Source organism: Cynocephalus volans, chromosome 4, assembly GCF_027409185.1.
Source record: "Cynocephalus volans isolate mCynVol1 chromosome 4, mCynVol1.pri, whole genome shotgun sequence".
Classification (NCBI taxonomy): Eukaryota; Metazoa; Chordata; class Mammalia; order Dermoptera; family Cynocephalidae; genus Cynocephalus; species Cynocephalus volans.
The window spans coordinates 106,592,394-106,615,932 of NC_084463.1; the positions used below are offsets into that span (position 1 = coordinate 106,592,394).

At 41.0% G+C, this 23,539-nt stretch overlaps 1 protein-coding gene and 1 pseudogene across 1 annotated transcript; both read right to left on the minus strand.

Annotated features, from left to right (window-relative positions):
• Nucleotides 1-886: 886 nt before the first annotated feature.
• On the minus strand, nt 887-15,821 carry LOC134376382 (TBC1 domain family member 12-like; annotated as a pseudogene).
• Nucleotides 15,822-21,576: 5,755 nt separating this feature from the next.
• On the minus strand, nt 21,577-23,191 carry CAVIN3 (caveolae associated protein 3). Its single transcript, XM_063095540.1, has 2 exons — nt 22,774-23,191; nt 21,577-22,203 (listed from the first exon to the last, which is right to left on the minus strand). Exons 1-2 carry the CDS (start codon nt 23,155-23,157, stop codon nt 21,802-21,804), a joined length of 786 nt encoding a protein of 261 aa, XP_062951610.1. The 5' UTR covers nt 23,158-23,191; the 3' UTR covers nt 21,577-21,801.
• Nucleotides 23,192-23,539: the final 348 nt, after the last annotated feature.

A 23,539-nucleotide genomic window follows, 5' to 3' on the forward strand; every position in this document is an offset into this window, starting at 1 on the left:
TTGACACTTCAAAGAACAGATCTTGGCTATAGGCGTCTGATGTCACCACTTAAACAACTTAAAGACTGTGCCAGTGGGCTGTCAGGATTTCCAGAATTCTTCTTAGTCAAGAAGCAGACAGGTTCATGGTATTGCTAACACAAGATCCAGCAGAAAAAGAGTTAATTACATAGGTCTGAATGAACTAACAAGAAATGTTTGTAGCTATCTGTTTGGAATATTGCTAATGTTTTGAATGTCCTATGTGCTGCATATGTAAGGAGGTTTCTTCTCTTATTATCTATAGCCTATAACAACTTAGTAGATTCTGCTTTTGTAAACTGAATTAGGACATTTTTAGATGATATCTTATTTTCCCTACCTGACCTCTCCCAAAATACAAAAACTCTTATTCACTATTTCTACTTTTAATGGCAAAATGGTTACTTGTATAGATTCAATAAGAATCTGCTCTCTCTTTAGTAGATATAATGGGAAAAATTGTTTATGCAACCAAGGCCTTGTCTGGTTTGCATAACCAAACCAACATGGAATGTCATATTTGAGAATTCTCCTTATTTGTTGAGTATGACCAGCCACTGTTTTTTTTTTTTTTAATTTCAAAATGTTATTGCATTTAACTATTCACCCCAAATTATGGTGTATGAACTAGCCATTTAAACTTTTTCCTTTGTAAAATGGCTCTCCCTACAAAATACTTTTAAAATAATATTGTCAATAGGTTACTCATTTCATTTACTTCAGACACAAAATTCAAAATTAGTTATTTTTCACTTCCTGATTCTTTTGGATTTCTCGAACTTTTTTCCACGCTTCTTACATAGGGAACAAAAAACTTCTATCAAAAACGCTTTTTTAATATCAATTAGTCTATGAATTATTTAGGTTAGCTGTTCAGACTGGCACTGTTATTCTTGTCTCCTTCTTTAATATCCTTCATTACAGACACAAAGTTCTAATTCCATTTTTTGGTGCTCTTCTGCATTTCAGTGACTGCAATTCAGCTAAACATCTTTTCTGACATGATACCCTTTGGCAATTTAGTTAGAAACTATACTAAATAAATAAAGTCCATCTGTAGGAAAGCATTTTCATATAGTTGGAGGATTCCTAGTCCAGTTTTAAAATTAAAATTCTTCCCCCCTCTCTGCAAAACACAGCCCAGACAGGACAGGACAGATCCAGTAGAGTAGTGATTTTTGAAACAGTGTGAATATCTAATCTATCAAATATGTGTCTGGTGTTGTAAGACCATAAGACTTAGCATGAAAAACAGTTTGGAGAAATCGTCTTCAAAGAATACTTCAAATGTTGCAAAATATTTCAACATCTTGCTGCAATCCACACAGAAAATGGCCAGCTGGCATGCCTTACTTATGAGATTTTTGCAAATGCAATGAAGGCATCTGCCTCTTCCAAATTGAAAATGAGCACTATCACATTGAAGGAAATCCCTTGGACATAACCAACATCAGGCTTGTAACATAAATGTACTCCTAAGATATCATGTAAGACATCATGATACAGGCCACCCATCTGAAAGATGCATAGAGATAGATATGCCCAAGATCTGTCCAGCTTAATTTCAGACTAACACCCTGATCTCCAATAGATATACCTTCTATATCACAGAGAATAATATATTCAGAGAGAACTTGTTTAAGCAAAGCTTTTCACCATTCCTTTCCTCTTGAGAGAAATATTTCAAAAGTCAGAAATTATATCTCGTTCATATCCTACAGCTAGACTCCAGACTTATGCAGGAACACTAGGGGGCAATCCCTGCACCACAGTGAGTACTTTCTCCTTCTATACATTATTTCCCAATTGGGCAGTATTTCTCTGGTCCAAATAACCCTTGAACTTGCAATATTTCTTCCTGCTTAAGTTACTTTTTTCTTTCTTTCTTTCTTCTTTATTAACTGCTTTAATTTCTCAATTTTGAGACTCAGCCATAGTCTTAAGTTCTTGTTGGGGATCTTACACAGATTTGGCAGAAAGTCTTCCTTGGAGTGGGCAAAAATTTCTCACGTAGGACATAAAAGCAGTAATCAATCATATAATGTCCCATGCTTAAGATCAGAACAGTGGTCGAAAGTAGTTCAAATTCAGAATTCTTATGTCTTGAAGACTGACGTGGTGGTTTACAGATCCTCCCTGTTTATGCTTCATAATCCTGCTGAATGATTTTTGGAAGTTTCCTAAAGATTCTCTCTGGGAGGAACTTTACCAAATAATTTCCAGCCAGGAGTACTATGAACAACTGATTTGAGTTCTCACCACCACCACCTCCAAGTCCTCTCTCCCAGGCTGCAGGAGCACACCCTCTTCTGACCTCTGCACCACCTGGTCCAAGTCCAAGATCTTTGGTGTCACAGCGACCAGGCAGCAGCTCTGAGAAGGATAGGCTGCCCTTGCTGCCCTGGTTGCCAGTCTCCTCTGTGGCGCAGGTCAGCAGAGGGGCTTCCTGCCACCGTGGGGAAGCTGTAGCGAGCACCTGACCAGTCACTTTTAGGGAACTATGCCTGACTTTATGGAGCCAGTGCTGGGAAAGCCCTCAGGAACACTGGCGTGGCACCTGGCTTACAAAGTACAGCCTTAGAGCTGGTAAGGAGGCTACTTCCATGGCAGGCCAGGATCCTTGAGATGTTTTGATAATTTCAAGAAGACAGGAATTTGCCCAAAATGTATAGGCACTGCAGGTAAAATCTTGTGGAGAAAGTTCTTTGGATTTGGCTTCCTAGCCTCGGTAGAGCAAATTAACAGAGGCTTTTAGAAGTCCAAGTTGAGATTCCTTATAGAAACGTCCAGTAGAGCAAAACTGAAAAAGGCCCATATGGTAAATTAACACTCTTGCTGCACCTATGTAAATAACCAGGCCATATCTAATAAGGCCATACTCATTATGTGATCAAGAGTCTTTGAGATTCTTTTTGATCAAAGTGGGAAGGCAGTAAGCAAAAATTTGTGCTTAAATGGAAAATTACATGTTGTTATTCTAGTGCACACCTGGGTTGTCTGATTCTGATTTTGTGGGAGCTGTTTTACAACTCTGCAAATTGTAGACAACTGAGAGCAATGCTAAATAATTCTTGTCCATAGACATGCAAATGAATTCTGTTGAGTGGAGAAACACCAATTTTGGCTCTATTTGCGCATTCACTTCAATATTCATGATCTACAACTGTGTCTGTTTTTAGGATTCTCCTTTGACCTTCACACTTCATTAGTTTCCTTGTGAATGAGTTAAATAAAATTCATGACACGTTTATTCTTATATCTGTATGAGAGTCATGATTTTTCCTGTTTCTGAAAATTATCTTTTAATACCCACTTGTCACAGCAAGAAGGGCCCCAGGTTCCTGAGCTGGGGTAGTTGTGGGGGTGAGAGCTTTTGCTACACCCCCCTTACATCTGCACCCAGCCCAGCAATGACCAAGCCACCACTGGAAGCCCCCTGGTCTCCCCTGTGGGAATGTGGGGGGTTCCACAGGCCTCAATCCCACCCCTCCTCCTTCCTCCTTCTTCCATCCCATTTCCTTCCCCCTTTCCTCTCTCCCCCTCCCTCCCAACTGCTCCGAAACAGCATCACAAAATATAAAAAAATAATATTAATAATGAAAAAAATAATAAAAAAATAATACCTACTGGTAACTAAACCACCATTTAATGGCTGATCACATGTGCCCTGTCTTTGCCTCTGCCACAGAGGGCCTAGAAACTTAAGACAACAGTGTCAAAGTGACTTCTGAGGCAGTCCAGTTTGGTGACCTCCTCAGCAACCTAGCACTGGAGTTTTCTAGAAGCTTTATGGTGGCAGTCCTGTCTGGAAGCCACTTGGTGTTTTTTCTGTTTTACTGATGGAGGTGATCTGACACTTCTTGGCAGACATTGGCCTGGTCATTCAGCTTCTCTTAAAGAGCTGAATGCACCCCAAAGGTATATTTTTTAGGGAAAAATACAAAATTAAGACCTCCATATTCGTACTAACTCTTACAGACAAGCTTGATACAGTGCTGAAGCACAGCTACATGGGGTTTTATAAGCTTGTTTAAACCAAGGCCGTGTAAAACTTCATGCTTACATGCAGACGCCCCACTAAAAGTAACTTCTTCTCAATTCTCCAGAAGTTTCTTTTTCCCAGCGTAAAATAGCTTTGTGCCAAATTAGATGATCCAGAAACAAAGGACTCAGTTGTGATAGGCTGTATATCAAACGGTTAACAACGACACACTTGTGATACAACCCCTTCACACCTTTGGAAGGTGACTAGGTCATGATAAAAGGGACCCCAGAGAGCTCTCTTACAGGGGTGAACAGAAGACAAAGAAAGCATTTTTCTGGTCAAGTAGTGCTGTCCCCCAAAATTCACATATTAGAAGTTCAGTCCCCACTGTAACTGTTGAGGGTGGGAAATCCTATTATAGTAATTAAAAGGTGAGGCTTTGAAGAGTTGATTAGATGATAGGACCATGCCTTAGTGAATGGATTAATAATGGAGGATTACTCCCTTTCCTTCGGGCTTCCCTGAGTGTTTGAGATGTGCATGGCCTGCCAAGCAGGTGTGTAAGCAAAGGGTACTTGTCAGCAAAGGGACTTTTTAAGCCTACCAAGAGGATATCTTGTAGGAGCTCTTAGTGGTATTCTGTTTCCAGAAAGAAAGATGATGGAATGGAGGTACGTCTGTTGAGCCAACGTGGTTATAATTAGTTACGGTAGTTTTTCAAAAGAGCTGTGTATTTAGAAGTCACATTTATGATGTAGTTTCCCTTGCCCTGGCAAGATACATTCTGAAAGCTGTGGAGGATTCTGAGATTCTGCATGTTCTGGACATGAAAAAGCATTGTTCAGTTACAATCTTTTCCTGGGCTTTGTCCATTACACACCCACAATCACTATGTCTGCAGTATCCATAGAAATTAGTTCTTCGCATAATTTTCCATGGCTATTTTCTAAAGTTTCTAATAAATATTGGGAGGTTAGAAGGCCCAATAAATGGCAACTCTTTTCCCTGCCTGACTTCTGAAGGGGTAAGGCAGACGGAGGTGAAAAAACACTTTCATTAATAAAGTTTGATTGGAAGCACACTTTGATACGTGGCAGCAGTAGACTTCCCAATCCTGAACTCCTCCAGTATTAGGCAGATTTACCTAGGTACAGTCTGACCTGAAAAATCACCGGGTCAAGCAGCAATCAAAGCTCCTGCTCTCTGCAGGTAGGCAGAGCCCAGAGTAAAAGACAGAGGGCAGGAATGCAGGACTGGACCATACATGCCCAATTCACCTCCCAAAGTCAGTTAATTCACTTGAGAGGAGGAGTAAGGCATAGAGTTAGAAGGTTTAAGTACACTCTCTTGCTCAGCCCATTCTTGCCATGTGACACCCTAGTCGCCACAGGAAGGCCCTCACCAGATGTGTTCCATGGACCTTGGACTTCCCAGCCTCTGAACTGTAGGAAACAAATTTTGTTTCTTTATAAATTACCCAGTTTCAGGTATTCTGTTATAAGCAGCAGAAATGAACTGATACAGCCACCTTTTGTGATGTTAAATTAAACAGAAACAAAATTTTTGGAAATGTTCAATAACCCCAATATTTTCATAAGCATTTTTCGGGGATTAGTTTTCCAGAAATATATCTACCTGCCAACATCATTCTTACGGGCCTCAGGAACTACCAAGCTTCCCCTAAGCATTTCAGTATTTCTCTTGTCTCAGAAGCCCTCTCTGCTCCCTCCACTGGGTCCTGGCTAAGCTGAAGCATCCACCAAATCAGGAGCTATAGACAGTGGCTTGGCTGCCATGAGAGGCTGTCAAGTAAACTTACCACATGCACAGTGGCTGTGAGAGGCACAACTCAAGTAGGCGTGATGCTCTGACTTAAAATCCTCCTTGTGACTTTCAGACAAACTGCTGACAATCCTGATCAACGTGCAATGTCCTGAGTGCCCTTGTCCACATCATTAAGCTGCTTTTAACATCCTGCTGTTATGACGATGTGTATCTACACTGGATCCACACTTTGTCTCTTCTTCCTTTCTGTATAATCACACCCAAATCAAAAATCAGAACATAGTACTTAAAATCAATTTTTAGAATATCTTTGAAAAATACACACACATAAACATACTCCTATCTTTTTGTATCTTGCCCTAAAAAAATCACTTCTTGCAAATGATCTTACACACTTTCATTCCCTTTTATTTTTCTTTGTTGGTGCCTCTGATATTATTCATTGCTCATTGGTGCCTTTTTGTGGAAACATTCCAGAAACTGTTCTTCTGTACCACAGACACAGGCAGGTGTCTGATAAAAGCATCACCCTAAAGTAACTTTGCATCTTTTTCCATTTTGCACCATATGCAGAAACATGGATTGTGGATGTACTTCACAACTGAAATAGCTGGTTCTGTATTACAGGATGGCAGTTTGAGAGGTTAATTTTGATTGACAGTAAACATTGTTAAATTAATGCTTTGATACAGTGTTATATACAGTACTGTGAAGAAAAAAGCATAGGGCAAGTTTATTACTGTCTAAAAATAGAAATAATAAACCTAACTCTTTCTCCACCAAATAATTTATCTGAATTACAACTGTCTCATATCAGTGTTGTTATGAATTCTAGGCAACGTCTCCTCTCTGACCTAAAGAATAAGTAAAACTTGAAGCTCCCCCATCTCACCCTTCATTGCATGCCAGGAGAATATTTTTCACCCAATTCTTATTTATAGATACTCAAGTAAAAATCAGTCTATGTAAGGCCTACACCAGGGATCGATCAAGCATGAGACTTATGAACCTCTGCTCTACTGACATTTTGTACAGGCTAATTATTTGTTGTGGGAGAATGTCCTTTGCATTCTAAGACGTTTAGCAGCATCCCTGAGCTCTAGCTACTAGATGCCAGTCATGTCACTCAAAAATGTCTCCGGACATTGAGAAATATCCCTTGTGGGGCAAAATTGCCTACAGTTGAGAACAACTGGTCTAGAGAAAGGATTGTGATTGACCTAACTTGAATGGAGTGCATAGTACTGGGCCAGTCAGCTGTGACCAGAGAACAGGGATCAGTAAATCACAGTAGAACTCTAGCTGATCTGCGTGGCTACTCCTGGGTGTTGAAAAGTCAGTCCACTAAGTTTCCACCACATTGCAGAGATTCTCTCTATGGTTTTGCTTTTGTAGCTTTGCTCTTTGTTGAAGCTGTGCTATTGTCTGAATATTTGTGCCCCCCCCCAAAGTTCGCATGTTGAAATCCTAACACCCAAGGTGATGGTATTAGGAGATGTGTCCATTGGGGGTGATTAAGTCATGAGAGCTGATCTTTCATGAATGGGAATAACGCCCTTATAAAAGAAGCCTGAAAGAGAGACCCCCTCACCTCTTCTACCATGTGAGGATACACAGAGAAGGCACCATCTATGAACTAGAAAACAGACCTTCTCCAGACAGCAAATCTCCTAGTAACTTGATTTTGGACTTCCCAGCCTCCACAACTGTGACAAATAAATTTCTGTTGTTTATTAGCCACCCAGTTTCTGGTATTCTATTATAACAGCCCAAATGGACTAAGACGTGCTGTTAAACTTTTAAATTTATTATTATATTTATTTTTACTTTTGTCTATAGTTATTAAATTTTCTTATCTTGCTTTGAAGTTTTTCCTCTGTTTTCAGGTATTTCTATTATCCTCACACTTTTAGTATTCTGCCATCTTCAAATAAACCTTAAGTTGATTTTTGTTTAATCTAAATCAGAACTTCATTTTTCCTATCTAATTTCTTCTCATAAGTATAACCTGCAAGGTGCTACATAAAATGTGTGGATCTTATTGTATCTGTCCTCCAGGAAGAAAAAAAAGAGGGATGTTCACAACCAAATATCTAATGCTCTTTTGCTGATAAACCTTGGAAGTCCAGGGTCATGTTAGTGGCTAATAGCAAAGGCTTAGAGGAACAAAATCCCCCACTATCATAAAGTTCAGTATATTTAACAGTCTAGCTAGGTAATACACTTGAAAGCCAAAGGACCATGAGTCTGTTTGAGGTATTCTCTTACATCTCCAACCCACTGATCTGGAGAAAAGATCAAGATCCCAGCCCTTTGCTTGAGAGAAAAGTTGCAAGCTGAGTTTTTGGTAGGGAAGAAGGGAAATCCTATAACACAGGAACTTCTTTTTGAAATAAGAATTCTTGAATAAAGCTGGGTTTCCAGAGAAATGGTGAGATCAGTAATATTCCCCTTTGGAATCATTCACCCCCAATCCTGGTTGGAGCAAGGTTAGGGGGTTCAATTTTATAGCAGAATATTGGAGCACTGGCAATGGTAGAGTGGAAGAGAATCTGAGAAACAGTGGCTCCTAGTGACAGAGAAAATAGCTCTCAGGAAAGTAAGCAGAGCATCTCGTGTGTTGACAGTATAACAACCGTCATCCCAGGGTTAGGCACAGTCAGGAACTTGTGACTATCAAAGTGCAGTAGCTGCATCCACTTGTGCCTAAAACACTTCATGGGCATCAATTCCCAACAAAGATGGAGGTGTTAACACCTGCCAGTCAACAGGCAGCTCTGAAAAGGGGATGATAATCTCAGTCTATTTTGGATGAACTGGGCATTAATCTATTTCCACCTTTGATTAGTGATTTGGAGAAAACAGGTGCTCAGGAGGTAAATTTTATGGTTCAGAAAGAGCATATCAGTTCAATGTCTCTTACCTAAGGCATGCTTTTGGTAGGAATTTCTTGGCACTTGAGAAAGAAGAAAGGGACACTAAGTTAATAATTACATACCAAGGGCCCACTATGAAATGGAACAAGCATTTTCATGACTTCTAAACATATGTGTAGAATTGTGAAGGTCTGAAAGATAAACTCAATATATCCACGCTCATGAGACTTACAGTATAATGAGGAATAGAAGAACGAAAAATTACACAAACAGAACATAACAAATGTCATACAAGAATGCTACTTTGGCTAAGAAGAAGAGAAAGTCATACACGTTTTTGAGAAAATCAAGATTAATATTTTGACCAACTGGGTATGTCAGTATTCAAGTACAGACATTTAAGAGGTGATTTCAGGAGCCCATATGAGAGTCAATGAGATTCTATACTAGGATAGTGGCAGTGAAACAGAAATGAGGGAATGGATTTGTGAAATGTTGCACAGCTAGCTTTTTCAAGATTTGTTGACCAACTGCATATGGAAGATGATTAAGAGAGAGGAGACAAAGTTTTGAGCATTGGGAATTGAAACAACGGGGGTATGGTTTACAAAAGTAAGGAAGAAAAAAATGGGATGGAAGATGGCAAGCTTACTTTTTGAGATGCTTCTTGAAATATGGTATGCTGAGTATACAAGAGGTTGCATCTACATGTGCATAGTAAAATTCACCCTATGTTTACATAGGGTGTTGCCATCTCGTCTTCTTTTCCCCCAGTGAATACTCTTGCCTTTGATTCTGTCTGTTCTCAGTCACACCCTAATTTGAAGATACTGTGCGAAGCATAAGTATTTAGGCCTTGAAAGCCAATGCTTAGGATTCATGCCATCACCCCCGTCCTGTCACCTCTTTATTTAGCTTTAACTCCCTATTAGTAACTCAGAGGCCTGAGGTTTTATTTTCTTATTTGTGCTGACGTGATCAGAATGAGCCTGCTCAGCTGGAATATAGGAGTACTCCATTATTAAAGCTTTGTCAAGCAGGGAATGACTGCAGCAATGACTGGGCTCTGCATTTTTCTGGCTTTTCAGCACAATCTAAGAGTACCCGATGTGGATGCTGGAAAAATAAAACTTACAGTCTCAAGACACCATTCTCTGTAAATCAAATGAGGCACTCTTACTAAATCGATTCTCTTCAACTCTTCTCTGAATTCTTCACGTATCAGCATAGAATTGCCGCAATCTTCCTTCCTCTACTTCACACCCACAAATTCCATTTTCATTTCTGACAGCCTTTAGTTACTTGGGTCTATTTCTGAGTTGCTTAACATTTTTTGATATTTACCTTTTTCTCTTTATAAAAGAATATGGTCTGATTGTAAACATAATTTAATTTGGAAACTAAGAAGAAAGTATAAAGAAGAAAATATGTGCCCTGTACACTCATCACTGTTATCCATCTGTTCTAGTCTTTTTCCTCCTATGCACATTTTAATTTTAAAGCATAGCTGGGATTATACTGGGTAAAGGCTCTGGTTTACTAATATTTTTAACCATTATATTTTGAGAATTTTCTCATATTAGCAAAAGTAGTTTAAGTCATTTTTGATAGCTGCATGAAATGTCATTATTGTGGATGTTGTATTTTTCTTTGTGCTATTGTCTCCTATGCCTAACTCCTTATAATAAAATTTTCCTGGATTATACATATGCCTATATATAGTTAGAAGAGAAAAAACTAGAATAAAAGTGAAAATGTATATAAAGAAAAAAAATTATGTAATTCTTCACTTGATCTTAGCCAAAAGGCCAAGAAGTGATAAAAAAAATAATGTAATTCTAGATTCAAAATTTCTGCTTATACTTCTGCTATGAAAGATATATACAGTTTAGCTAAGAAATAAAGTTTTATTTTGACAATGAGTATGTGAAGTATTTATATACGTTTAAAGTTAGAAAAAAATAAAGAGGCATTTTAATTATAGCCTAAGGGCTTCTGAGTTAGGTTTAGATAGTTTTTCCTTTTTATTACCAAAATTAATACATACTCATAAAAGTGCAAACAACTGGAAAATTATAGAAAATAAAAAATATGTAAGTCTATATTTCCCCATCCCACTACCGAAAAATAAATATTTTTCTATTGTATATACGAGTATATTGTATACCATATATATATGGAAATTACACAATTTATATGGTTATATATTTGCTCTCTAAATTAATGATAAATTAACATCTTTTCACATATTTATACTTTTTTTCTTATCTTATTACATTGCCTGAAGCTCCCAGAATAATACTAAATAATAACAATTATAGTGGACAACTTTGTCTAGACATAGAGGGCTTCTTTCATTAGTATGTGCTATAAGCAGTTTACCTGTTCACTGAAGTGACAGGAGTCTGCTTTGGTGGTGAGGAACAGTTTTTCACTCTCTGCTAATGTATCTCATGCCCACCACAGTTTTCATTATGGCTCTGTTGAGAGTTTATACCATTATCTAGAGATTAACAAATTCTCCATACCAAAACCTATTCTCCCATGAGGTTACCGGATGGTGACATGGTCTTTTAATGGCTTTCCCTAATGGATACCATTTGGGTTTTTTTTCCCCTTTTCCATTATGATCTGTACCCTCTGATCTCTTTATGTATTCTTGGGCACTTTAAGTACCCGAGATCTGCATAATGTTCTGGAAATTTTAAAGACAAATTCTATCACATTAAAGAAGTAATTATTCCTTCTTCATGTGAAATGTCCCTTGACATGTCAACTTTAAAAGAGGGAGGATAAGGGCTGGCCTGTGGCTCACTCAGGAGAGTGTGGTGCTGATAACACCAAGGCCATGGGTTCGGATCCCATATAGGGATGGCTGGTGAGCTCACTTGGGAGAGCGTGGTGCTGACAACACCAAGTCAAGGGTTAAGATCCCCTTACTGGTCATATTTTTTTTAAAAAAAGATAAAAGAGGGAGGATATGAAATAATGAAAAATCCTAACAGCAAAAATAAATAAATAAATAAATAAAATTGGATAGAAGTTAAAGTTTTGGATGTGAGAGGGGATGACAGTGGAGATATGTTTATTCTCCAAATTTACTGACCGTCTCTAAAGGAACAGCAAAGAAAAGACTGGAAACAAGCAAAAACATTGAAATTGTAAGTACTTATGCCTGTGCTGATTGTAAATTGATGCTTTTAACTCTGAATTACTCTGTTTGAAATGAGTATGCTTAACTTTTTCATCCATGCAGTAAAGGAATGTCTTCCAGGAGTAGGCAGTGAGGGTAGAGAAAGAGATATATTCTGACCTTGAAATTATGTGACAGCATTTCCAAAATATGTTTGTTTGAATAGATGCTTTCTAAGTAAATGTTTAAAAGCACTTAACTGGGAACATGAAACTTCCATTCATAAATATAAGTAACTTCTTTTTGAAACTTATTTTTTGAAGAGTATGTTTTGACCAGAAAAAATATGTGATTTATACGTGTGAGAAGTTGAGAAATTGTAAATCTTATCTGTTTCTGGTTAAATGTGTGATTTGTCTGTGAAATTTAAAAAAAAAAGAAAAGAAAAGATCAGTTTTGTCTATTTGTCTATTCCAGAATGATCCATGCTTTCCAAGTATGCTGAAATAAGGTGGACTAGATATGCGGAAGGTAAAATGCCACCATGAGTTAAATCTACAACCATAACTTTTTTTTTTCAGAATGGTTTTTCCATCAATCTTCTGTTTCAGGGATAAGTACGATCTTGGTAGGCTGAATCAAGCAACATATCAGGGAGGGGGAAAAAACGAATACTTAAAATGAAACATACCCAGACAACTATTAAGAAGTTTCTCCCAAATATAGATTCTAGTGGGAGAAAGGAGAATGGAGGGTGATAGAGTTTAGATATGTTGCCCCCTCAAAGCTCATATCAAAATCTGATCAAAATCTGATCCCTAACATGGTGGTGCTGGGAGCAGTTTAGGTCATGGGGGCAATCTCTCATGAATAGATTAATACCCTGGGGCTGGGGTGGGGGGTGGGAAGTGAATTAGTTCTCACTACAATAGTTTCCAGGAGAGCTGGTTGATTGAAGGATCCTGGCACCTCCCTCATCCTCTCTCTCTCTCTCTCTCTCTCTCTCTCTCTTGCTTTCTCTTGCCATGTGATCTGTTTGTACCTGCTGGCTGCCTGCCACTTTCCGCCATGAGCAGAAGCAGCCTGAGGCCCAGGCCAGATGCAGCTGTCCCAGAATCATGAGCCAATTAAACCTCTTTTCTTTATAAATTACCCAGTCTCAGGTATTCTGTTATAAGCAACAGAAATGGACTCGTCTAGAGGGAGTCTTTTCAGCCAGTTAAAAATTCAGCCTTCTGAAGCTGCTTTAGAATTATGAAGGGCAAAACAATTTCCATTTTAGTAAACTCCTATGAGTTTTCTTAAAAATTACTTTGTATAATTTCAAGTTTGGCAACTTTTATACTAAGTATTTCATTTTAAATGCAAAAATGTTGTGTTAAAAGTGTATAATATAATAAAACAAAATGATATAATACCTCTCAACTTGGATATTTCCTTACTAGATGGTACTAATTAAAAAGAAAAATGTTTATTGGTGAAATAAGTTATGTATGGGCCTTAATTCTGGTTTTATCCCTGTTACAATCATGCAAAATATTTTTTACAAAAAATGCATTTTGGGGGATATGAAAAGGGCATATTTTAATCATGCAAAGAGTCAGTTATATTAAAGCTGAAATTACTGTAATTTCTTATAACTAAAATTTTCTAAATTCTCTATTTGCTCTTATTTAAAAACATTATAACATCTGGCTTGATATTTGGGAGAACTAAATGTAAATGAGAACACAAGATAAAAACTGAAATATCTTTTGTGAATTGATTTTTTGAAAATTACTTGGACCTATAAATATTGTTCTACACGATATCTCTACACAAACCTGCTCATTTTATGTTTCTCTAATAAGTCTTAGTATTGATTTCATTGTATTTTAATGTTATATTAATTTAATTGTTGAGTTTTTTCATGTATTTGGGGGGGTTGTTTTTTGGTGTTTGGTTTTTGGCGGCTGGGGAAATGGGATCTGAACCCTTGACTAATTGTAACTTGACATTCTTAATTGGTTTTGGAGAATTAATGGTGTCATAAAAATAATGCTATATTCTACAATCCACATTACTTTAGATGGTTCTAGACCATGGATCTCTGTGAAATAAAGAGTTGTGTAAATTGGGTTGGGACAATGTTTTCTTCATTCTGTGATAAAGAGAGGACAATGTTTTCTTCATTCTTTGGTAAAAAGAGGAAGGTCTATAGAAGTCCATAAACAACATGACTCACATTATATGGTGTATCATTCCATTTCTGTTGCTTATAACAAAATACCTGGAACTGGGTAACTTGCAAAGAAAACAAAATTTATTGCTTACAGTTTTGATGGCTGGGAAGTCAAAAGTCCAGGGAACACATCTGGTGAGGGTATTCCTTGGTGGTGACTTCAGTGATGCAGGGTATCACATAGCAAGAAAGGTAAGAGCAAGACAGAGAGCTAACTCCACACACCTTCTCTTTTTAAACCCCTCAGAACCACACCCATGACCACCATTAAACCATCAATGGATTAATCCATTCACTTGGGCATGGTCTTCACAATCGAATCACCTCTTCAAGGCCTCACTTTTCAATTACTGTAATAGGATTTCCCGCCCTCGTAATACTGTCACAGTGGGGATTAAGTTTCTAATACATGGACTTGGGGGACCATTCAACCCACAGCATAGGGTTAGCCAAAATCCATCTTCTCTAACAAGCCAGACTTCCTAACAAAATGTTCATGATCAAGAAACAGGTGGTAGATTAAATAAAAATAACTACCAGAATAATTAAGCTCAATCTCACAGGACTGAGGGGCACAAGGAGAGGTGGGTGAGCTCTTCTTTCAAAATGGCTGAATAAAGACTATGTTTTCTACTTATCATCTTGGAAATAATCCTAAAGTAGGAAAGAAGACCATAAATGCAAACTCTGTCCATCTTTGATGAAAACTAAGAAATATCTCAAAGCCCAAACCACAGTAGGAAGTGCTGCCAATAGCAGTGAAGATCAAAGCATAACCATAACTGCAAATCACATGGACACACACACACACAAACTGGCAGAACATAATTCTCCAAGGTGAACAGGCAAACCCTCAAGTTGTAGAAGCAATAAAATTTAGTTTGTGGAAAAGAGAATAATGTCCATGGGCTGCTGGCAGGAGCTTCCTTAAAACTAGTTTTATTCTCAGAGAAATAGAGTTTGCAGAGCTGAACAAAGAATTAAAGACAACCATCTTGCAGCAAGTAATTTCAGGGAGCAGGGGAAGAGAAACTCTGCATTGTTAATTGCTAAAGAAAAGGAAAAAACTCACACTAAAAACCTTGCGTCTAGGGAGAATTCTTGCTAGCCTAGATCATTGTCTGGCTCACCCAAATATAGTCCAGAAAGAAATCACTTCATTCAATGGTAAGCAATAGTTTTAAAAATTGAGCAGAATTTAAATCAAGTTACTCTAAGAAAAAAAAAAAGAGAAAAAGAACTAGAAAAATAAATGACAAATGAAAAACATTCATAAAAAATTGTTGCTACAGAGAAGGTAAAAACTGTGACCTAATATTTCATCATGAATTTTAAAGACTTAGTAGTTCAAACTAGAGCATAGAATACAAACATGTGAAGCCTAACTTACAGGCTTTCAACTACAAATATTGAAAGATTTGGAGGTCCTTAAATTGAGAATTATCTAAACCAGCAATCAACAGCAAAGCACAATTAGTGTCATTATGCCTAACTGTCTTCATCTATAACACTGAAACGATAATGATTCCTATCTCACGGAGTTGAGCTGACAAAAGGATACAATGTAAAAGCTTAGGACAGTGCTTAGCATAGAGAGGGTCGTAATAAATGTAACCTATTTGTGACCGCTTTTTGGTGAATATAATCTCAGGGGAGCAAGAGTGAGAGGAAACGGGGAATGCAAGCAAGAAAAGAAAAACAACGAAAGTAAAGCAAAGAAGGAAGGAAAACAAAGACAAGGTGGTGAAATAGTGAGCTGGCTACAGCTTCTTAAGAAAACACACTTACCTGATCAACCATATGGAACCATTTCACCTGGAAACAGTCCCTTTGGGCATCTGCTTGGTTGGACCTGAGTGCTAGAGATGCCACAGGTTGCTCCTATGGTGGCTGGTGCAATGGATCTCAAACCAAGCCTGGCCTCCACCGCCACATGGCCAGAACAATGGGCAGTGTCAGGAGATGAGACAAATGTGGCAACCATTAGAGCTTTGGCTCCTGAGCAGGAAGATGGGCTAGTGGCCAAGGGCCTGAGGGCAGGGTAGGCAGGGCTACGTGGATCTGGGAAGGGCATAAAGTGGGCCCAGTGCATTTTTAATAAAAAAAAAAATTTTTTTTTTGAGACGAATTCTATTTTTTTTTTTTTTTTTTTTTAAAGATGACCAGTAAGGGGATCTCAACCCTTGGCTTGGTGTTGTCAGCACCACGCTCAGCCAGTGAGCTAACCGGCCATCCCTATATAGGATCCGAACCCGTGGCCTTGGTGTTATCAGCACCGCACTCTACTGAGTGAGCCACGGGCCGGCCTGAGACTAATTCTAAATAATAGCCAAAAAACGTAAAATAGTAAATATCAGATCAAAGGGAAAATTAGAATCAAATTAAGGGATCAACTATGTGAGGATGAGTGTGAGAGGGAAAATAATCATGAAAACTCCATGGAGGAAGAGCACAAAGGGGAGGCAGAGGGAGCAGGGCTGCGTTATGATTTCTGTGGGACCTACGTACTTCTGCCCTCACGGGCACCCTCCTCCATTAAAAAAATGTTTTTAATTATATTTTACAACTGAGTTTGTATAAAGATGAATAGCTTAATATTATATATTAAAACATTTTATTTGACGAAAAAGTTCGGTTTTTTCTAATTATTTTTAAAAATTAAAATATTTTTATGGGCCCATAAAAGTATTGTGGACTCTAGGCATAGTGTCTGTATGCCTGAGAGGAAGCAACAGAGCTTCGAAAAAGAACAACAAATAGTGCTAAACTTGAAGGCAGGTTCTTGTTCATCCTCATACTCCTAGCACCTCACTAGAATAATCGCTTATTCTCCAAATATTTAGCCAGTGCCTACTCTATGCCAGGCACCGCGCCGGGTGCTGGGGACACAAAGATAAGCAAGATGCTGCTCTTGCTTTCAATGTTGTTTCCAGTGTCAATGGGGCTGTATCTGTTAAGACCCTCAGCTGCAGAGGAAAAACAAATACACAAAAAAACTAAAATGAGGGTTAAACAAAAATATATTTTTTAGCTCACATAAATGAAAGTGCCTGTGGTAAGAGCTGGTTTCCTGGGTGACTGAACATGGGCATCAAGTGATCATAACTCAGTGAACATTAAGCTCTCACGTGCCTGGCTAGTCCCAAGCATTTTACAGGTATTCACTCACTTAACTCACAACAAACCTGCAGGGTAGGTAGCATCATTAGCTCCATTTTACCAAGCAGAAGTACTCAACTTCTCTTTATTTCTAGGCTCTGCCTTCCAGTGTGTGAGCTTTCTTCTCAGATCCTCATAGTGGCTCCACATTTATTAGTGTTGTTTATAAGGGAAAAATTCACAAGAGTTATCGATAAAGAATCTGCAGGACTTGGTGAATCACTGGGTGTGGGGGTTGGGGCAGAGGGTGCAGGTGAAGGGTCAGGTCTTTGATTGTAACATTTCATAAGGTGAACACAGGAAAATCTTGATTTTCAAGAAAAGATGAGTGCAGTTTTAGATATGTTGGATTTAATGTGTCAATGGGGTACTCAGATGAATGTATTTTTTTGTTATACCTCAGGTCATTCTAAAAGTTACTTGAGAAATTTGCATGAAAAGAAATAATATAATAAGATGGGAAATAAGGGTGTAGGAGAGATTATTTCTCCTCAGGAGACCTCCCCTGTAATTGCTACCTCTACCTGCTGTAGAGGCCCATATGAGTGCTTCTTTACCACTTTACATTTCTCGCATCGTAGCACTTATTTAAAACCCCCATTACAATTGTTGATTTAATGTGAGTTCCATAAGGACAGTATCCTTAACTATAAAATGCACCTTCGATCTCCATTACCTAGAAAAACAAATATCAAGAGGATGAGTGAGTGAATAAACAATCTTATTTAATTCTCATAATAGACTTGGGAAAGGGAATTGTCATTATCCAGCAATCAAGCTCAGATGTCTTTGACTATGAAGGCCCTGTTTTGTCCATGGCACCTTGCCACCTCTCTATTTAAAACAGATACAGAACAATTCACAAAAGCATGGCCGAGACCTGAAGGAACATATCGCAAGGAATAGATGTATAAACCAGTAATATTTGACCTGAAGAAGAGATTGTGAGAGAAATCCTAGATGAGTCAGTCCTGTGTGGTCTGCTGTCATTAGACTCCAAGGACACACACAGCACTAAAATAAAGGATATTGTTGTATACATGTTGCTGAAAGAGGGCAAATTGTCACGTATTAGAAACCACAGAGACATCACGCTATTGATATAAAGAAAAATTTTCTCTCAGTCAAAGTGGTCCAAAAACAGAGTTGCTTGAAAGGCAATGAGTTCCTTTTCACTGGACTTTTTCAAGCACAGATCAGCTCAAGATAAGCATCAAGACAGTGGAGGACGTTTTAGTGTTGGGAATGCAAGTGCCCCAGATGGCTTTTGAGTTCAACTCTAAAGTTATGTGATTCCTCCACTCCCAACAAAGGAAAGTCAAAAGGATCTCCAGTACTTGACTAGGGAAGAAATTTCCTCAGGAATATATATATTTACCCATGTAAGAGGACTATCACAGTAGAAAATGGGCATACCAGGTTAGATAATCTTGCCCATTATCTTCATCCAGTTTCCACTGCTCTATTTCCTTATACTTTAAGACCTTACTTTGGCTTCCCGAGTAGAATCTGTTGCAGTATGAAAAATGTTCCAACTAGCTAGCTAGGATATTCCAGTCACTTGGCAGTTAGATTTCTTAGAGAAATTTACAAATTCAGCACTCAAGTTAATCAGTGTTTTCTGAGTTCAGTGATTGCATATCAACCTAATCGTGCTGGAACACATAATAAATTTGCACTTCTGCCTGAAGAGCTGAGAACCAAAGTCTGAATTTTAGTGATCCACCAATGTGCCTCCCACCTGCTTAAAGCAGCTGCCTAAATGCCACACATGCTGGGTGACAAGTTGGTACTCTGTCAGTATCTTCACTCCCTTTAATTTATAATAATATTAATAATAAAAACTGGCAGTGGCAATGAAGAACATAATGCAACAAAATGAGCTATTAAGAAATTGAACTAATTTTTTTTAACTTGATTTTATTATTCACTGCTATAAGCCAATCAGGAAGGAATAAAAAATAACATTCCCCTTCTCCCTGAAGTCAGCCAAGCCTTTGGATTTCTAGGGGTCAAGACATTTTATATAGGAAATGTGCAGTTAGGCTCTTAATTTTGCTTGTGGGTTGAAAGGGGAAAATCTGGGAGATTCCCAGGGATGTGGAAAAACAAGAATTTTTTCTTGAGTGTGGAGAACTGAGCCTGTTCATCCCAGCCTCTCTGAGAGGACAGAACTTTGAAGGCATAGCTGCTGGGAAGCCGGCATAGCCTGAGCACTAATACTTGGGAGCCTGGAGGAGGAGCCCTGTATTTTCCCAGACAAAATAGAGCTATTGCACAGCCTCCGTACATGGAAGGACCCCTGTCCCCCACCCCACCTCAACCCCCACTCCCCCTCAACCCATGGAGCTGGACAAGCAGACCTCAGAGCAGTTGGATGAAGCATCATGTAGGACACTGGCACAACAACAGTGACATCATGTGGTTGTAAGGAGTAACAGCATCAGAGAAATTAAAAGGCTGACAGTGAGATGGTGTGAGCCCCAAGTATACTTGTACAATCTGGGGAAGGGGAAAACAACTAAAATAAGTGATAATAGACTCCCACCAACATGGCAGGTGGAAGATTAAATTATTCTAATTAAATCCGTAAAAATTAAAAAATGTGACACTACTTGAACTCAAGTGTCAAGGAGTAATTCATACATATAACTCTGGTCTCATTATTAATCCCCAATATCCTCATCTAAAGTCCACACACACACACACACACACACACACACACACACACACACACACACACACACACACACACACACACACACACACACACACACACACACACACACACACACACACACACACACACACACACACACACACACACACACACACACACACACACACACACACACACACACCAGTCATTATTTGTATCTTAATCTGTTTTCTTTTCTTCAGAACCCTTAACCAGAAGGCCCTCCTGGTTCTTACGTTTACTTGCTTATTACCTGTCTCCTCCTACCAGAATTTAACTTCATGAAGGCTGGGATCTTGTCTTTCTTATGTGCCACTGTATCCTCAGCTTTTAAGATAGTACCTGGCATACACTAAGAGTTCAGTAAATATTTGTTGAATGAGTGGACAAATGAATTATATATCTGAAATCTATGGAGCAGAAACTATGTTCCAGGCGCTGAGCTAGGCATTTGATGTCACTTAATCCCTGCAACAACACGATAGGGACTATTATGATCTCATTTTATAGATAAGGGAACTGAGAACTCAAACTATTAACACGGAGCTCTACTGCCCCTCATCATTCCTGTTTTCCATCTCACTAGTGACCATGTCCAAGAACACTTCCTTAAACGTCCCCCACTTTTCTTCCTTAGGATTGAGTCATTCTCCTTCCCTCTTTGCTCTCAGAATAACCCACATATAACTATCACTGCATTACATCGTTCATTAAAATCATTGTTTGTATCTCTGAGCTCCTTGAAAACAGAGATAGTGCCATCTTGGTGTTCACAAGAATCAATGGTAGCATGAGGGGAAGTGGCCAGAGATGAGGCTACAAAAATGGGCAGGGACTAGATCACATACAGCCTTGAAGATAACGTTAAAGAGCCTGGGCTTTATTCTGAAGGTGACGGGGAGACATTGAAGGGTCTGAACTGGAGAGTGATGTGATCAGATTGGCAATTCAAATACTGGTCAAGTGAAAGATAAGACCTGAAAATAGGGCAGTGGCCACGGACATCAAGAAAAGTGGACAGACTACAGAGGTCAAATCAATAGGATAACTATTTCCATGTAGGAGGGAGAGAGAGAGTCCTCAAGCCAACAAGGTCTCTCAGGTTTCTGTTTGAATGATGGTTCCATTCACTGGTAAAGAAAACAGGGAGAAATTTTGAACCATGCCTAGCAGGGTCTGCCACATAGTAGGTACTCAATAAATAGCTGCTGAATCGAAATGCAACTTAATTAAAAGGTAGAAGATAGATTGCTACTTTAGGAGTATTTTTCAGCTGCAGATCAAGGCAGTAGTCTGGGTTGTATGTAGCTAGTAGGAGAGGCCTGGAAATGAACCCTAATGTACCCAGAGTGAAAAGAGGGCCCAGAAAGGAATCCTGGAAAACCCAACTTTAAAGACTATGTAGTGGAAGAAGATACTGAGAGGAAAATCATTAGTTGACATTTATTTAGCACCTACAGCAAGGGACTGTACTGGATGCTAAAAAAAAAAAAAAAAAAAAAATCGCGATTGTATGTCCCCATGAGGGAAATGTTTAAGGAGCAACTGTACAGCAGGATATTTCAGTGGAAACTGGAGAAACACAATGATCTGACTGACATTCAAGCTACATTCCAGGTTCCAACAATTGCCTTATTCTTTGTATTGCTCCCCGCCTCCCGCCCCCCCACCTTTCCACCCCTTCACATGGAGTCTGGATCAAGTGAAATTACTTTTATTGATAGTGAATGGCAAGCAGGTGTGAGTAGCTGCACCTCTTCTAGAAGACACAGGGTACTAGGCTGAAGGAGCCCTTGGCAGGGAGGGCCACAGCGTGGTTGTGGATGCAGGATTCGCTCCTTATTTGGGTGTGAGTGCTACATTCTGAAAGGATTTGTTTTAGGACAGGGCATAGGCACAGGGGTGGGCAGGCAGCCCCAGCCATTAGGCCGCACTCTCTATATGGAGCAGAGCCGCTTCCACAGCTCCAGGTCTCCCGGGATCTTCCTCGGTATCCTGCGGAAGCTCTGGCTCCGGCGTGGATGCCACAGCAGGCTGGGCTTCGGGCTGGCTTTCAGCTCTCCGGCCAGGCCCGAGACGAGGCGGCTTGACGGGCGTGGGCGACGGCGCTGCGGGGCCTCTCCGTCCCGAAAGGACCCTTCGCAGGCTTTGCACCTTCTGCAGCCCGGTACGCCGCAGCCGCCGGGCCCGGGACTCCACCGCCTCCTCGTCCGAGCTCTCTCCGACTTCGGCCTCCGGCTGCTCGGGGCCCAGCTCGGACTGGTCCGCCGGGCCCGTCGGTTCTGGCGCCTTCTGGAAAGCGCTGGCTGGGATTTCAGCCTCCTCCTGCATATGACGGACACAGCACTGACCCTGGCAGCCCCTTACCCTGGACCAGCCTGAGACCCACTCCTCAGTTACACAACGGGACCCGCCCCACCCTTCACCTCTGCAGCCCAAGTGGGAAGGAAAAGGCAGGCATGGGAAGGGGGCGGGCGGGAGAAGAGGAAGGAAGGGAGAGCTGCGAGCGAACTGCACAAGTTTCTAACGTAAGCTGGTTAGGGGCAGAGACGAGGATGATGGCCGCAAGAGCAAGGACTGGAGGAGGCAGGGAACCGTCACGGGGTGCACTCTACCACCGTTACTGTCGTTTGGGGATGGGCTGGGACTTGGACCAAATTCTGCAGACGTGGCCCGACCTAGGGCCGGGCGGGCTTGCATCGGCCGGGCTGGGCTCTGGCGTGAGGGGGGGGGATGGGGCTGGGTGGTGGGAAGTGGGTGCGGCTCTGAAGTCTGTTCCGCAGTTGCGGGCGGTCAGGAATGTGGGTGTGGTGGGCGGATAGGAGGAGGGAGCCTTCTCAGGGAGTCCCAGAGGCGGGAAACAGCCTGGATTGGGGGACGCCTGAAGTCACTGACCTTGAAGAGCAGGACGTGAAGCTTCCCGCGCGCCACCAGCAGCCCGTGGTTGGCCTCCAACCGCTGCACCTGGGCCGCGCGGCGCACCGCGCGCTCCTGGGCGGCGTCGGCGTGGGAGCCCACGCGCTCGGCCTTGGCCAGCAGCTGCGCCAGCGTGTTGCTGGTGGTGTCGTGGCTGCGGCTCAGCGCGCCCAGGCCGCTCTGGATGCGGCGCACCGAGCCCGCCAGGCCGCCCTGCCTCCGAGCCAGGCCGCCCTGCCGCTCCCGCAGCGCCTCCAGCATGCTGGCCAGCTTCTCCAGCAGGGTCACCACCGTAACGGCGTGCACGGGGCCCCCCGCCGGCGCCGCGGGCACAGGCCCCGGCTCCAGCGCGCTCTCCCCCATATCCGCGACAGCCCTCCTGCACTCCCTGCGGCCTCCGGCTGCGCTCTGGGCTGGGGCCGCCTTTCCCCGGCTCCTCCCCAGATCCAGCCGTGACTCAGGCAGGCGGAGTTGGCCTTCTCGGGCGGTGGGCGGGATGTCCTCAGCGGGGTCCTTCGGAGACGCTGCCCCTCCTGCTGCCCCGCCCCGGGACCCTCCGAGAAGCAGGTTGGCTGCGAATCGGCTGCGAAAACTCTCTCATTCTGAGTTTGAGTTTCCCGTCCTCCTCCCCAATTCCCTGGTGTGCTTCTTTCTGGGACACTCTCCCCACTGCAGAGGGCGAGTCACGGAAGTTTTATTTCATGCATCAAGTGGGCAAAGAAACTGTGCCAGCGCGGCACAGGCA